We start from the raw sequence: 16249 nt of genomic DNA on the forward strand, positions 1-16249 counted from the left end.
AATGCAAACCTTGAAGGTAAGGCTACTACATACTCTCTTTGTCATGATGCTATATTGTTCATACATAGTATTTCGATGTTAAGAGGAAGCCATGACATAATAGATTTTTTTCCAGTACGAAAGTTGTAATCAGTCACATCACCATTTATTTCGATTATCTCTGATGATCATGGGAACTACAGGGATAAATCAAAACTGCATGATTTTGGTAACATGCACGATGGATGTGTTTACTTTAACTCATTCTGATTGAAGTAGCCATGCGACCCTTTGTGCAAGCAAAGTTTCATCTATCACACAACATTCAACATTTATATATCCATTGTTTTGTTTCATAGCTCTCAGCATGTAAAGATGAAATTCAAACAGGCTTTACCAGCAGCTATCTAGCGGTTTATGCTACAAGTCGGAGCTTATTACCAAAAATATAAATAGCCAAACTTTCATACTCAGGCTTGGCTTTGTCATATGTTGAGCAAGGCTGTGATTTAAGGTGTCTAAGCTGCATTTTGCATGGGTCATGCGGTGACATCAAGCAATTCGATGGGAAAAATGTTGGGGCACATTTTTTTAGTTTTGAGCTTTATAAATGTATTGTACTAATATCTACTTGCCACCTGCAAATACGATGAAACACTATTCCTCACCCCCCCCCTTTCTTCTCAAACCTGTTTTTATGAAGTGCATTATGTCATTGATGACACTCTTATATAACCTCTCGGCAATCAAACATTGATAATCCAATAAGACCCTTAGGGCCAGTTTTTTTGGGCGATTCTAGCAGAATCGCCCCCCTCCCGAGCTTCTTCCAGAATCACTACTCCATATATTTTTTACAATCCTAGCTAATTAGACCTTAACTAGATAGGATTGTAAAAAAAATGGAGTGACGATTCTGGGAGAAGCTGGGGAGGGGGGTAATTTTGGGAGAATCGCTGAAAAGAACTGGCCCTTAATGTCAGCTAAATAGACATGTACACATGTAACCTCAATAATTAAATAAAATCAATCATATTTATTTTTTAGTTTTACTTCTCATATTACCAAGCAAATAATCATGTTTTATAAAATCAAATCTCATCAAAATATATTGTGACCAATTCCCGCAGCAACGCGTGGGGGATTACTAGTTAATGAAATGATACGCAACATGCGTATTTGTGGAAAAAAAATGGGCTGAAAGAAGGAATGCCTGGGTAGCTCCGCCCGATGAATCATGGCCGCTATTCCAGAAACATCACGAAAAGTAATACCCCCTCCATTTCAAAATATAGTGCGCCTGCACTTCCCGAGGTTCAACTTTGACCCTAAATTTAACTAACGAGACCAACTGTGGCGGGAGAAAAAATTATATAATTGAAAACTTCTTTCGAATACGAATTCGCTGATATAATTTTTGCTCCCGCCGCAATCGGTCTTGGTAGTTAAATTTACGGTCAAAGTTGAAGCACGTGAATAGAGAAAGCACTACATTGTGAAATGGAGGGAGTAGCACGGAACTCGCTGACCCAAGCCGTGATGCACTAATTGACCGGCCCCGTACCGCACACCTCACGACCTCCTCTTCACCCTTCCGGAGAGCTTACGTCCTAACCTCCCGCCAACCACTACTCGGAAACGCAGACGCCGTATAAAAAGGGAAACGAGTTGGCGTCATGCTGCACACCGCTCGGACGCAGGTAGTACACAAACACCAGAAACATACACACGCACACCCCGATCTCACTCTCTCGAGTGTACCAGCAACCAAGGAAAATGGCGCCGGTGAAGGTGTTCGGGCCGGCCATGTCGACGAACGTGGTCCGGGTGCTGCTGTGCCTGGAGGAGGCCGGCGCCGAGTACGAGGTGGTCAACATCGATTTCAAGGCCATGGAGCACAAGAGCCCCGAGCATCGCGTCAGAAACGTAAGATCCACGACCACTCAAATCCTCTGGTTTCCCGTATCACATTGTTTTGGCGCTAATGCAAGATGTTTTGGTTTCTTTCAGCCGTTCGGCCAAATCCCTGCTTTCCAGGATGGGGATCTGCTTCTCTTCGGTATGATCAATCACTTTGCCTTTGCTCTTTTCAGTTACTTTGTCCTTGTCAAAATAATTGTTAGTTAGTACCTGCTTGGCCTCTGTTTCTCGGCATCTTAACGGGACCGGCTAGCAAAGTGAATGCTTCTTTTTTAAAGAAAGTAGAGTAGTGAAGTGAATTATAGCCCTCAAATTTGTTTCCGATGGACGCTCGGTGTCCAAATATCTTATCAAATTCTCAAAAAAAAATTGTTTTCTTGTGTTTTCAGAGTCATGCGCAATTTCAAGGTACGTGCTTCGCAAATACAAGACGAACCAAGTCGACCTGCTGAGGGAGGGCAACCTAAAGGAGGCGGCCATGGTGGATGTATGGACGGAGGTCGACGCGCACAGCTACAACCCAGCCATCTCGCCGATCGTGTACGAGTGCCTCATCAACCCGATCATGCTCGGCCTGCCGACCAACCAGAAGGTGGTGGACGAGAGCCTGGAGAAGCTGAAGAAGGTGCTGGAGGTCTACGAGGCACACCTCTCCAAGCACAAGTACCTGGCCGGGGACTTCGTCAGCTTCGCGGACCTCAACCATTTCCCATACACCTTCTATTTCATGGCCACGCCTCACGCGGTCCTCTTCGACTCGTACCCGCACGTCAAGGCCTGGTGGGAGAGCCTCATGGCGAGGCCGGCCGTCAAGAAGCTTGCCGCACAAATGGTTCCGAAGAAGCTGTGATTTGCTAGGCGGGGTTTTGCATCGTGGGATCGGATCTCTGATCTGTATGGCATTTTCTTGTCGGTGTCGCTAATAAGGCAATAAGCTTGTGTGTGTGGCTGGAATTGCACCAGCGTGCGGTTTTTGTGCTTTGCGTGTGCGTGGTCGTGGAAACTCTTGAGATGGAACAATGTCTTCATAATGCGTTCAGATTTGTTGCTTGGCAAGCCTTAAATAAGATGTTTGTGTGTCTCTCTAGTCGATGATGTTTGCATGGTCTCTAACTCCCGTATTGAAATATATTTGCCACCACTGAATATTTTGAAGAAAAAAATCAGTTTGCATTTCGGCAAAGCACTGAATGGAATTTTTTCACTTGATATCGATTAAAATCTGGCTAAACTTAAAGATTTCAAAAATAATAATTGTATTTTTCACCTAAGAAGTCTGTAGCTTCCGATCTAAAAATATGGTGGAAACAAAACCCTTATATACTACCCCGTTTCAAAATATATATAAGGCTTTCAAAATATAAGGCTTTTTGGAGATTTTAATACGGACAATATACGGATGTATATAAACATATTTTAGTGTATAGATTAATTCATTTATGTATTTTAGTATGTAGTCTATATTCAAATCTTTAAAATGACTTTTTTCGAGGAAGGCCATCATGGCTAGCTTCATTGATTATTAAGCAACATTACATCATCCACGAGCTTAAGTATAATCAGCTGGGGGAACATCGTCCCAATTACAAGATAATTTATTCAAAAAACTATGTCTAGCTAGCTTATGAGCAACACTGCTGGCTTCTCTAGGACAATGAATAAATCTGACCTTCCCAATCATGAAAACCACGACAACGCATTCTGCATAAATAGCTGCTGCTGGATCCCACCATTATGATTGTCCTGTGCAAAAATTAATGACTTCAGTTGAATCGAACTCAGCTGTAACTCTATGAAACCTCATAAAGTTAGGCAATATCAGCCCCTCTTTCATAGCCGTTGCCTCCATTGTAACGGCATCTGCAGCATGCAAGTAAAATGTGCATTTCCCAGTAAGAAATTTGCATGATAAATCTCTAGTGACAATAGTCGTAGCTCGCGTGCCTTCCTCTGTGTGGTATGATGCATCTAAATTTAGTTTAACAAAACTTCGATTAGGTTTAGTCCATCTAATCTGAGAGTGCACATGATTCCCACAGCCAGCTCGTGTTGCATGAACTGTAATACCCAAGATAGATAGTGGCCATTTACTTATTGGAGGAACTGATTCGTTGTGGTTAGTTTGCCGGCGGAGCCACCATAAGCCTCCGATGGCTATTATTTCATGTACTCTTACAGTAGGCATGCATTGAATCGGCTTGTTTATTTCGCGGAAAATCTGTTAAAAAATTATTGACCCAGAGCGGTCAATATGCAAGACATCCATTATTACGTGAGATATGCCCAGCGCACTCCAAAGGTCCATGGCTTGGCCGCAAGTAAACATCAAATGTTTAATATCTTCCGGACCTTGTTTGCAAATGGGACAAGTTCCATCAGTACCCACATGGCGGTTTGCAAGTATAGACTTTAGCAGGATTATTCGGTGAAATACCCGCCAACAGAACACCTGGATTTTACGAGGCACCGACAAATTCCATAGAGCTTTCCAAACAGGGTTATTAACTAAAGGTCCTGGTGTTGACAGATTAATACCACTCCTCCTAAATTGGTGAGACCACACTCCAGATGATAAGTAGACCGAACTGGGAAAATCCCATTGCGAGTAAAATGCCACCCTATGAAGTCATCATCAAACGCCATGTAATTTACGTGGTATACTCAGAATTCTCTGGACATCTACCGAGCAAAAAAAAAAAGAGAGGCAAGGATCTCATCCCACTAACCTTAAAAAAGCGAAAATGTTAACACCCACACATGTGGACATTGACCATCTCGACCACACGCATCCATCACCGTCCAGTACTATATGCACGAATCTTGACACAATCTGGCTTGTGTGACATAGTTCGTCCACACATCCGTTTTACCACACGGAGAGGCCAGTGTGTGGCCGTTTAGCAGTTCACCCACACCCCAGTTTTCAGTCACGCACAAGGGCTGGTGTGTGGGCATTTGCCATCTCGCCCACACGCCCGTCTCCTCTCCCACACGTAAGCTGCTAGTTGCCATGTGTTTTTGCAGCGCACATGGCAACTGTCTCTATTGTGCTTTGTAAGCAGGTGACAACTCTCTTTTTTACCCGAGTTGTCATGTGTTTTTGCAGGGTACACGGCAACTGCCTAGTGTGCACATAAGCAGATGGCAACTGTCTTTTACCGAGTTGCCATATGTTTTTGCATGGTACATGGCAACTGCCCCAACGTGCACGTACATGACAACTGCCCTAACGTGCATGTAAGCAGATGGCAACTCTTCCTTATTACATGGCAACTGCCCTAGCATGCTTGTGAGCACATGGCAACTCTCTCAACTGCCTAGTGTTAGTATGTGGCAACTCCTAAAGTTATGAAATCATGACAACTACATTAGATCAGACCATACATGGCAACTGCAGTTGAGCAACCATGGCAACTGCAGTTGTTCGATATGGCAACCGTAGTTCAGCGACATGGCAACTGCAGATAAACGAACATGAAAGAGGGTCTGGACCATGACAACTGCGGGCGCGCGGTGGGCGTCACGCGTCGCGTGCGGGACCAGAAGGATGCGAGGCCTGACATACGGGCGTGTGGGCGTTATCAACTTCGCCCACACGCACGCGTGTGAGAGGGTTCAGGAGGGAAAAAAGATATGTGTGGGCATTAGTTGTTTTGCCCACACGTAGGTGTGTGGGCTGGTTGCTGTCCATGCCACACGAGGCGTGTGGCATAACTACCCGATACACCACACGTGTGGCAGTTATCGGGACCCTAAAAAAGAGGCCATGAAGATATGACTCTTCTGTCAGGTCTACTAGGAATCCATGGATCAAGTCCAAATATTAACATTTTTTCTATCTCCAATACGCCATCGTTAGAGAAAAAGAGAGTTTCTCTGAGCTTTCTTCCCCTTCCACTCCCCCGCTACTTGCTGTGCGCTGTCTCCGTCGGATCGGTCGTGTGCCACCATTTCCCTTCAAAACTGTAATAGCCAGCCAGGAGGCTCCTAAGTTTTCGGGGAATACTGTTCGGTCATTATTGAAATAGTGTTTGAAATGTATGCAGACAACGTTGGATGGCTCCCTCCCGTATTCATTTACGCAGACTGGTCCCTCTGTTCCATGAACATATCCGAAAGGAAATTTGTGGGTCGCCGTTGAAGATGCCCTCAGTTTGCAAAAAGAAAAGAAAAGAAAAAAGTGAGAGCATTGGCCCCGTTTAAACGCTGATCTACTCTCCTGTCAGAGCAAAAATGGGGATAAACTACCACTTGCTTGCCTCCTAGGAAAAGTTGATTATGAATAGCAATGATACGTTGTCAATAAAGAATTACAGAGGTCATCACACCCAGATCATCCAGATTGTGTCAAAGGGCCAGCTGGTAATCGTTGTGGGGAGCTTCAGTAGAGGCCAAGATAAGAGCACCAGGTAAGTACTCTATGTTAGGCAATCCGAATATGTCAGTATATTCGGTTATACCCTGCCATGTTCAGAGCTTGATATCTTGCATGTAATCAGGCCATTATGGTTAGGATTTGTACAGATTGTTTCCCTGTATATCTTGTAATTGTCTCTATATATGAGATAGCAGGAAACCACCGATTGTGTGGTCAATCATTCTCTTCCTCTAATTCTATCATGGTATCAGCCAAGCAATTCGCTTCCGTCCCTCTCCACTACCGCTGCCGTCCCAGGCTCCCACGCCGCCCCTCCTCTCCTGCCTCCGCTGCCGCAGCCATGTCTGGCGCCAGCGATCTTCCTCATCCCCATGCCGCCCTCTGGGCTCAGGCCACTGCCATCCAAAACGCCAAGAGCCTGATCCCCGTCACCCTCGACCTCAAGGCCTCAAACTTCACCAAGTGGCGTCGCTTCCTCGACATCGCCGTCAGCCAATACGCCCTCGCGGATCACCTCGACGTGGCGCCTCCTCCGGTCGACGAGGAATGGCAGCAGATGGACTCCACCGTCCTTCGTTGGCTGTACGGCTCCGTCGCTCCCGACATCTCCGACATGGTCATGGCGGCGGGCACAACGGCCTCCGCCGTCCTCGGCGCCATCACCGCCCTCTTCCGCGACAACCAGCAAGCCCGCGCTGGCTATCTTGGTCAGAAGTTCCGCAACATCGAGCAGCTGGACAAGAGCGTCACCGCCTATTGCCTTGAGCAGAAGACGGTCGCCGACGCCCTCGCCGACGTCAACGCCCCCGTCTTTGACGACGCCTTGGTGTGGAACACCATCAAGGGCCTCAACGACCACTACAAGGACATCGGCAACCTCGCTCCCCTCCTCACGCCGTTTCCTACCTTTCTCCAATTTCGCAACATGCTTCTTCTCCAGGAGCTTAAGCCGTCGAACACGAGCTCGTCTTCGCCCTCGGCCTTCTACACCGCTCCCCTGCTGGGGGGCTTCGCGGCGGCCCTGCTCTCTCGTCGCAGCAGCCTCACGTCGGGCACTCCGGGTTTGGTACTCCTGCACCCTTTGGCGCCCCCTCCGGCAACGGTTCAGGCCGCAAGGGCAAGAAGAAGAACAACGGGGGTGGTGGCGCCCCCGCCTTTCCCAGCATGCAACACCCCTGGACTGGTGCCATCTACATGCACCCGATGATGGGTCACGGAGGACCCGTCTACCACCAGGCTGGCCACGCCAACGGCATCCTCGGGCCGTGCCCTGCCGCCCCGCCATCCCGCCCGGCTCATGGCTACATGGCCTTACCTTCCCCAGCGTACACGCCTCCATCGCCTGCGACATTCACTTACAATGGCTACCCCACCTACGGCTCCCCCTCGACACCGACATGGGACCCGTCCGCCCTTGCGAGCTGCTTCAACACCATGAGCTTGTAGGCTCCCACGGAGTGGGTCATGGACACCGGAGCAGCCGCTCACATGTCCTCGGACGCCGGTAACCTCAACTCTCTCTCTTCCAATCCTCCACACAAACATATCATGGTCGGAGATGGTTCCTCTATTCCTGTGTCTCACTCCGGTCATGCATCTCTCCCTACTTCCTCTCGTCGTCTTACTCTTCGTGATGTCCTTGTCAATCCCCGCATAGTTAAAAATCTAATTTCTGTTCGTCAGTTTACTATTGACAACTTATGTTCGGTGGAATTTGACCCTTGGGGTTTTTCTGTGAAGGATCTCAAGACAGGGGCCGTGATTCTCAGGTGCAGTAGCTCGGGTGATCTCTATCCGGTCACCTCCTTGCCGCACGCCCTCACCACCATCACAGATGACTCCACTCTTTGGCACCGGCGTCTTGGTCACCCCGGCGCTGACGCATTCCGGCGCCTTGTTTCATCGTCATCGCTCCCCATAAATAAAGTGCTCAAGGACTCTACTTTATGTCATGCATGTCAACTTGGCCGTCATGTTCGTTTACCATTTTCAGCTTCTACTACTCAAACTCATAGACCTTTTGAATTAATACATTGTGATTTGTGGACTTCACCTATTCCGAGTGTCTCTGGATATAAATACTTTCTAGTCATTTTAGATGATTTCACTCATTACTTGTGGACGTATCCCCTACGCCAAAAATCTGAAGCTTTCTCTCTTTTATCTAACTTCCGTGCTTCTGTCGCCACACAGTTTTCCCTCTCTCTTCAAGCCATTCAGTGCGACAACGGACGTGAATTCGACAACCACGCTCTTCAGGAACTCTCCGTCAAACACGGGATTCTCCTACGCTTCTCGTGTCCATACACTTCCCCACAAAATGGTAAAGCTGAACGCATAATTCGCACTATCAACGACATAGTACGCACACTCTTATTTCAAGCAAGCATGCCTGGCAAATTTTGGGTTGAATCTCTTCATGCGGCCACCTATCTTCTCAACAGACTACCCACCAAAGCTCTCGCCGCACCTTGCCCCTACTTCGCTCTTTTTTCCAAAACACCCGACTATACTCTCCTTCGTACGTTCGGTTGTTTATGTTACCCAAACCTCTCCGCCACCATGCCTCACAAACTGTCGCACCGTTCGACAGCGTGCGTGTTCCTCGGTTACCCCTCTAATCATCGTGGTTACCGCTGCATGGATCTCGAGTCTCGTCGCATCATTATTTCTCGGCATGTGATTTTTGACGAAACTCGGTTCCCTTTTGCACCAGATTTTTCTGTCTCTAACCTGCAGCAGCCGCCGTCGCCCCCTCCGGCTGATGATTCGATCGATGTGCTCGCCCCGGTTCCCGTGCCACCCATGCACGCTGGACCGCGTCGGTCTGCTGGGCCGCGTCGGTCCGCTGGACCACGCCCAGCCTCCTCAGCGCCTGCTCCAGCGACGCCGCGCACGCCGGTCCACGCCCCGGCTTCGCCGGCCCATGCCCCGACTGCGTCGGCCGCCTCCTCGCCGGTCACACCGGCCCACACGCCGGTATCCCCGGCCTCGCCCGCCTCCTTGGATGGGCACACGCCGGCCCATGAAGATTCGCCCACGACCGCGTCTCCCAACGACGCTAGCGACGATGCAGCCTTTGGCTCTGCGTCTCCCGCGTCCAGCTCGACCACAACCATGCCACGGCCATCGCCCCCGCCCCCTGTTCGTCAGATGATCACCCGCCGTCAGGCTGGAAAGATCATTGGTCCGCGGGAACGCCTCAACTTGCACGTCGCTCCCATCGCCGCTCCATCGCCAGTCCCCAAGTCCGTTCGTGGTGCTCTCAAAGACCCGAACTGGTTGGCGGCTATGACTGACGAGTACGGTGCTCTCCTCGCCAACAACACATGGGATCTTGTACGCCCACACGCCAACGCCAACATCGTCTCCGGCAAGTGGGTCTTTCGTCACAAGTTCAAACCCGACGGCAGCCTCGACCGCTACAAAGCACGCTGGGTGTTGCGTGGTTTCTCCCAGGAGCACGGCATTGATTTCGATGAGACCTTTAGCCCGGTGGTTAAACCAGCTACCATCCGGGTTATCCTCTCCGTCGCTCTCTCCTCCAACTGGAAGATTCGCCAGCTCGACGTCAAGAACGCTTTTCTCCATGGGCATCTTGACGAGGTGGTATATTGCCACCAGCCCACTGGCTTCGTCGACTCCGCTCACCCTGACCATGTGTGCGCCTTAACCGCGCACTCTATGGTCTGAAGCAAGCCCCTCGTGCGTGGTACCATCGCTTTGCGACCTTCATCACCACTCTTGGCTTCGCCTGCTCGAAGTCTGACACCTCGCTCTTCATACTGCATGGTACGCTCGACACGGCGTACCTACTTCTCTACGTCGACGACATCATCCTCACGGCGTCTACCTCGGCCTTGCTCGAGCGTGTCATCGCTGCCCTCAGTGCCGAGTTCGCCATGACTGACTTGGGTGAGCTTCATCACTTCCTCGGCCTCGCCGTTCGACGTGATTCTCGGGGGATGTTTCTCTCACAGACTCAGTACGCTCTCGAGATTCTCGAGCGTGCTGGCATGAGCTCCTGCCACTTTGCATCGACTCCCGTGGACACTTCGCCCAAGCTCGCCGCTGCAGCTGGCCCCCCCGTTGTTGATCCTTCGGAGTACCGGAGTCTTGCTGGTGCCCTCCAGTACTTGACGTTCACTCGACCGGACATCGCCTACGCCGTGCAGCAAATATGCCTCCACATGCACGACCCGCACGACCAGCACTTGTCTCTGGTCAAACGAGTTCTTCGGTACGTCAAGGGTACGCTTCACCATGGACTTCAACTCGTGCTTTCTTCCATGGATCGTCTCGTCGCCTACACTAACGCAGACTGGGCTGGTTGTCCGGACACACGTCGCTCCACCTCCGGCTACTGTGTGTTCTTCGGCGACAACCTCATTTCTTGGTCTTCCAAGCGCTAGCACACTGTATCCCGTTCCAGCGCTGAAGCCGAGTATCGAGCTGTCGCCAACGCCGTTGCTGAAGCCAGTTGGCTCCGCCAACTTCTCCAGGAGCTTCACCGACCTCTGCCCAGTGCTACTGTTATCTTCTGCGACAATGTTAGTGCTGTCTACATGTCTACGAATCCGGTTCAGCATCAGCGCACCAAACACATCGAGATCGACCTTCACTTCGTTCGAGATCGTGTTGCGTTGGGGCACATTCGAGTTCTTCATGTGCCTTCGTCTCGACAATTCGCGGACATATTCACCAAAGGTCTACCATCACCGTTGTTCTTGGACTTTCGATCCAGTCTCAGCGTCCGAGAATCTCCCGTTGTGACTGCGGGGGATGTTAGGCAATCCGAATATGTCAGTATATTCGGTTATACCCTGCCATGTTCAGAGCTTGATATCTTGCATGTAATCAGGCCATTATGGTTAGGATTTGTACAGATTGTTTCTCTGTATATGATAGCAGGAAACCACCGATTGTGTGGTCAATCATTCTCTTCCTCTAATTCTATCACTCTACTTACCGGCGTCAAATTGATTAATATAAAGGTTTGTTGAACTAATTAGCTCGTTGAATTTCTCTGATGACAATCCCAAGCGCACGATCATCAACCAGAATGGCCGTGTGGTTCACGCTGGCCACCTTGACCATCCTAAAATAAGGACCACGACGCCTCCACTCCGGCTCCACCGCCACTAGGCTCGCCAGGTTGACCAGGCCGTCACCGTCTCCAACATCCACGCCGGGCGTCCCCTCGAAATCATCCCTCGGGTACACCATCCTCTCCGGCGTCGGCACCCCGACCCCCACGACGCATGTCACCGGCACCCTCGGACAGACCGGCAGCTCCTCGAACAGCGGCAGCACGCGCGACTCGTACGGCCGGACGCCTTCGCCGAACCCAATGTCGCGGAGGAAGCCCACCACGTCGCTGGCCGAGTAGTTTCGGCGCTTGGTGCTCACCAGTGGCTGCCCGGCTCCGAACACCTTCGCGCTGGGCAGCGGCCACAGGCTGCTCTGCAGGCTCCGGTACTCCTTCCGCAGGGCCCTGGGGTCAACGAAGGGGAGCGCAAGGTTGTTGCCTGAGATGAGGGCCTGCATGCCTAGCACGAGTCCTCCCCACGGAGCGGCGATGGGGATGAAGTGCCTCACGAACCGCCGTCGCCACGCCAGGGGCTGCCGGATCAGGAACTGGTGTGCCAGTGTGCCGCCGTAGCTGTGGGTGACGATGATCGCGGGGCGGTCGCCGTTGAGCTGGCTCGCCCTCTCCACCAGGCTCTTGAGGCTCCTGAAGAACTCGGTGCCTATTCTGGATGGATGGCCGGCCGGCGCGACGGCGTAGCGGAAGTCGTACGGCGCGCCGAACATGGTCGCTCCGTCGCGGTACCCGGCCCCCTCGAGCCTCTCCAACAGCTTGTTCATGTAGGAGAAATTCCTCCGGTCTGGATCTGGGTGGCGGAATCCATGGGTGGAGCCGAAGAAGGGGACGCGCGTCTCGACGCCGGGGACGTTGTAGTAGTCGTCGGACGCGGCGTCATACACCGTGCTCATCTGGTCGGCGAAGCACCGGACGCCGGCGGGGTCGTCGTGGAGAGCCGTGTAGTTGAGGAAGAGGCGGAACCAGCCGGACTTGTGCGCGCCGCACCCCGGCCGGTAGAGCTCGGTGAGCCGCGCGTCGAGCTCGTTGCTGGCGTAGCCCGGCACCAGCACCACGGGATGCATCCGCGGCCGCGATGATGACCACCATAGTGCTGCGGCTGCTACTGCGAGCATCAGAAGAATCATTCGCCATCGCACAAGACGAATTGCCATGAACCGGCGAGTGGACGAAAATCTCAATCGAGCCATCGATCTTTGGGTTCAATCAATGTGGTGTGTACAGAGCTAGTAGCGTAGATGGAATTGATTCACATTTAGGCTGGACATAGCGGGGAGTAACTTATACTACTCCCTCCCTCACAGTTTAGAAGACATAATTAAATTTATGTGCGTTTTTATAATAGACAAGGTTTAGGGCACATTGCATTTATTTCTAGTAGCTAATTAGTATTCCGATATACTATTTCTATATGCATGCGTAGTGTAAATACTATTTTTTAGCCCATCTCATAACCAATAGATAACCACCTAAGTCCCAGAGAATTTGCAAGTGCGCCTACTAAACCGTGACGGAGGGAGTACTACCTCTCTCTCAATTTATAGGACGTGCGCGTACTTCTAGGTTGTCAATTTGACCAACCTAATACAAGTCATATATCACAAAAAATATACCAATATAAACTTCAGATGTTTCATTTTCAGACGGTATAATTTTTGTGTTATATAGGTTATATTAGATTGATAAAATTGACAATCTACGTATACGCGCAGGACTTGTAAACTGAAACGGGGGTAGTAGTGGCATGCATATGACACTAGTCTAAATTACTACCTTTATAGTGCAAAATAACATAATACTAATGTCATAGATGGCTTCATTTATTAGCTTGTAGACTCATCTTGTATTGAAAAACATTATGTTACAGTAACATATTATGTTACTACTCATTAACTACTTGTCACGTAAGCAAAATTTCTTGAAGTGTACTATGTTATTAGTTAAGTTACTCTCTTACTATGACTAGCCTTATACAACGAGTATACATCCATGTATTGTTTATATATTGACTTGACTTCTCTTAATGCAATTTGATCAACTTGCGGAACAAAAAGACTGACTGATCTCGGTCCTCGAGAAAACTCATTTCTACTTAATAAATAAGAATGAAAAAAAACTAGACCAATAGGGGGAAGAAGCCCCTACTGATTTTTAATAAAGGAGATGTGAGACCTGTGTAAGAACCGAGGTTCGAACACGCCCCGGCTGGGAGGAAGCACTGCCCCCTGACCACTGAGCTGAGAGCTCATCCACAAATAAATATAAAAATGTTTAGAACAAGTCCAATGCGCCAATTTAAACGGATGCTCGGTTTATTCTTTTTTGTTCGCTTGGATTGGCTAGGTGATCATTGTTCACATGTGTCCGACCGATGCGTCCAAGGCCAACTTCAACTTGCAACCCATCTAATCTTCGCGCGTTCATTTGAACCCGAGCAGACAAATACGACAGCCCAACGGGCGACCTCATTCTCAAATTCTGTTCATTTGACGTCCGGCTCGACCCATTTACAGAGCAAAATTGCTCCTGGTTTGCGTCTAGGCGTATAGCAAACGGACGAGCACGCGCCTGCATGTCAGCCGCTCACATACTTCCCACCGCCAATATTCAAGGCGCACGCGCGTGCGGACCCACTTGTCAGCCACCCGGCCGCTCGGTCCTCGTCCTTTTCAATGTGGAAGCCGTGGACCGGCCAGTTCACAGACTTCCAATTTGGAAGCCGTGTGCCTCCTCGAATCCTGACACGCGCAAACCCTAGACCCCGGCCACCGCTCCTCCACCCCCTCGCCGGCGTCCATGGTGTGGATGTGGATCTCTGGCAAGGGGAAGCATGACCACGAGGCCGGGTCGTCCTCCGACCGCCACAGCTGCTCCATCCATCCCCCACCTCCTCCGACACTCAAGATTTCCCCGTCGGCGGCCCCGTCTCGGCAACGGCCGTATGTGATGGTCGAGATATGCCATAGGTACAGCGAGACGAGCACACCGCTGCTGTGGAATGACATGCACCTCCCCAACAACTGGCATCTATCGGCGGACCGCGTGCCCGTTCCTCCGGTCCCGGTCAGTGGCCACGCTCGCCGCGAGGAGATCAACCACCGCCGTGCCCCGCGTGCCCGCTCCCCTCATCGATGACGCCAGGTATGTCGTGGACTCCCTCCTGTGGGATACCTGGTTTCGTGATGAGCACGACCTACGACGGCAGTCATATTTCGCCACTCGTGGTCTATCGGGGGGATGAACCCCAGGCAGGAAACGGAAACCGGATCCTTTTCAAAAACAACGGGGACAGCAACGCCCCTCGATCCGGCTCACGCTTGGCCGGGTCGCTCGAGCAGGCCAAGCCCCTCGACCTGGCCAAATTCCTCAACCCGGCCCTGACGGCCGGCGCATGGCAGCCGAGCCCGGCGCACCAAGACTTTCCCAACAAGCCAGCTTCCCCTTGGCGTGTTCCCCAACTCGGCCACGGGTCAGCTCCCGTCCCATCCAGGTCGTACGATGGGACGAGTCTTCATTCAGAGATGACCAAGGCAACAGTGCCCCGCCCATGTCTCTGGTCAGCCGGGCATGGCAACAGTGCCCCACCTGCCCGCTGACCAAGGTTGGCGTGGCTACAGTACATCCGTCGTCACTGCCGATGCCAGCAAGCGGCGACCTGACGGAGCGCCACTGTAGCGGACTCAACCCGGCCACTCCCTGACAACCGACAAGACAACCAATAGTACCCCAACACCCGGCGCGTTCCGCGCCCGGAGAACCCAGCGAGCCCTAGCAACCGACGGGTCCCAGTACCGGCTCCCCGGACGATGACAACCCGGCCCCACGGCCTTGTTACATTACCATTGTACCCCGGGGGTTGACCTATAAAACCCCTCAGGAGCCCTCATGCATACGAGCGATCACTTACTCACAGACCCATAGCAAGCAACACCCAAGGAGAGGGAGCAGCCTGAGCCTTGGCCTGCCTTCCTTTTTCCTCCATACAGCTCTAGGAGCAACTCTGTACTGTTAGATATCAACCACACTCGGCAGGACTATGGGTGTTATCTCTCCGGAGAGCCCCGAACCTGGGTATGTCTTGCGTCCTGCGCTCGCTCATGCCGACCTCGCCTCTGGAGCCCACCAGTGCCCTCGAGCCTCCTCTCTCTTTAGCCATCCCTTGGCATCTGTCATGCGCCCACCACGACAGTTGGCGCCCACCGTGGGGTGCTACCTCTTCAGCATGCGTTGGTTTTCCCTTGAAGAGGAAAGGGTGATGCAGCAAAGTAGCGTAAGTATTTCCCTCAGTTTTTGAGAACCAAGGTATCAATCCAGTTGGAGACTACACGCAAGTCCCTCGTACCTGCACAAACAAATAAGAACCTTCCAAGCAATGCGATAAAGGGGTTGTCAATCCCTTCACGGCCACTTGCAAAAGTGAGATCTGATAAAGATAATAAGTTAAATATTTTTGGTATTTTTGTTGTATAGATTGGAAAATAAAGATTGCAAAATAAAAGGCGGCAGAAATAGCAAGTAGATAGGAATATAATATGATGCAAGATAGACCCGGGGGCCATAGGTTTCACTAGTGGCTTCTCTGAAGATAGCAAATTCTACGGTGGGTGAACAAATTACTGTCGAGCAATTGATAGAAAAGCGCATAGTTATGAGAATATCTAGGCATGATCATGTATATAGGCATGACGTCCGCGACAAGTAGACCGAAACGATTCTGCATCTACTATTATTACTCCACACGTCGACCGCTATCCAACATGCATCTAGAGTATTAAGTTCATAAGAACAGAGTAACACATTAGGCAAGATGACATTATGTAGAGGGATAAACTGAAGCAATATGATATAAACCCCATCTTTTTATCCTC

General features: G+C 50.7%; 2 protein-coding genes across 2 annotated transcripts; one reads left to right on the forward strand and one right to left on the reverse strand.

The window, feature by feature from the left end:
- Window positions 1-1643: 1643 nt before the first annotated feature.
- LOC125506929 (probable glutathione S-transferase GSTF1) lies at window positions 1644-2986 on the forward strand. Its single transcript, XM_048671663.1, has 3 exons — window positions 1644-1905; window positions 1990-2038; window positions 2289-2986. Exons 1-3 carry the CDS (start codon window positions 1756-1758, stop codon window positions 2747-2749), a joined length of 660 nt encoding a protein of 219 aa, XP_048527620.1. The 5' UTR covers window positions 1644-1755; the 3' UTR covers window positions 2750-2986.
- An 8194-nt stretch (window positions 2987-11180) lies between these two features.
- LOC125507013 (lecithin-cholesterol acyltransferase-like 1) lies at window positions 11181-12641 on the reverse strand. Its single transcript, XM_048671738.1, has 2 exons — window positions 12369-12641; window positions 11181-12274 (listed from the first exon to the last, which is right to left on the reverse strand). Exons 1-2 carry the CDS (start codon window positions 12513-12515, stop codon window positions 11282-11284), a joined length of 1140 nt encoding a protein of 379 aa, XP_048527695.1. The 5' UTR covers window positions 12516-12641; the 3' UTR covers window positions 11181-11281.
- Window positions 12642-16249: the final 3608 nt, after the last annotated feature.

The sequence above is a fragment of the Triticum urartu genome, chromosome 1 (assembly GCF_003073215.2).
Source record: "Triticum urartu cultivar G1812 chromosome 1, Tu2.1, whole genome shotgun sequence".
NCBI classification, from domain to species: Eukaryota; Viridiplantae; Streptophyta; class Magnoliopsida; order Poales; family Poaceae; genus Triticum; species Triticum urartu.

Excerpts from the sequence above, each read along its gene's own strand:
- LOC125506929 (XM_048671663.1), top strand. The coding sequence starts at position 1,756 with ATGGCGCCGGTGAAGGTGTTCGGGCCGGCCATGTCGACGAACGTGGTC. Across the intron at positions 1,906-1,989 it reads CCGAGCATCGCGTCAGAAAC|CCGTTCGGCCAAATCCCTGC; the intron begins GTAAGATCCACG and ends GGTTTCTTTCAG. Across the intron at positions 2,039-2,288 it reads TGGGGATCTGCTTCTCTTCG|AGTCATGCGCAATTTCAAGG; the intron begins GTATGATCAATC and ends TTGTGTTTTCAG.
- LOC125507013 (XM_048671738.1), bottom strand. The coding sequence starts at position 12,515 with ATGGCGAATGATTCTTCTGATGCTCGCAGTAGCAGCCGCAGCACTATG. Across the intron at positions 12,275-12,368 it reads ACCGAGCTCTACCGGCCGGG|ATGAGCACGGTGTATGACGC; the intron begins GTGCGGCGCGCA and ends TTCGCCGACCAG.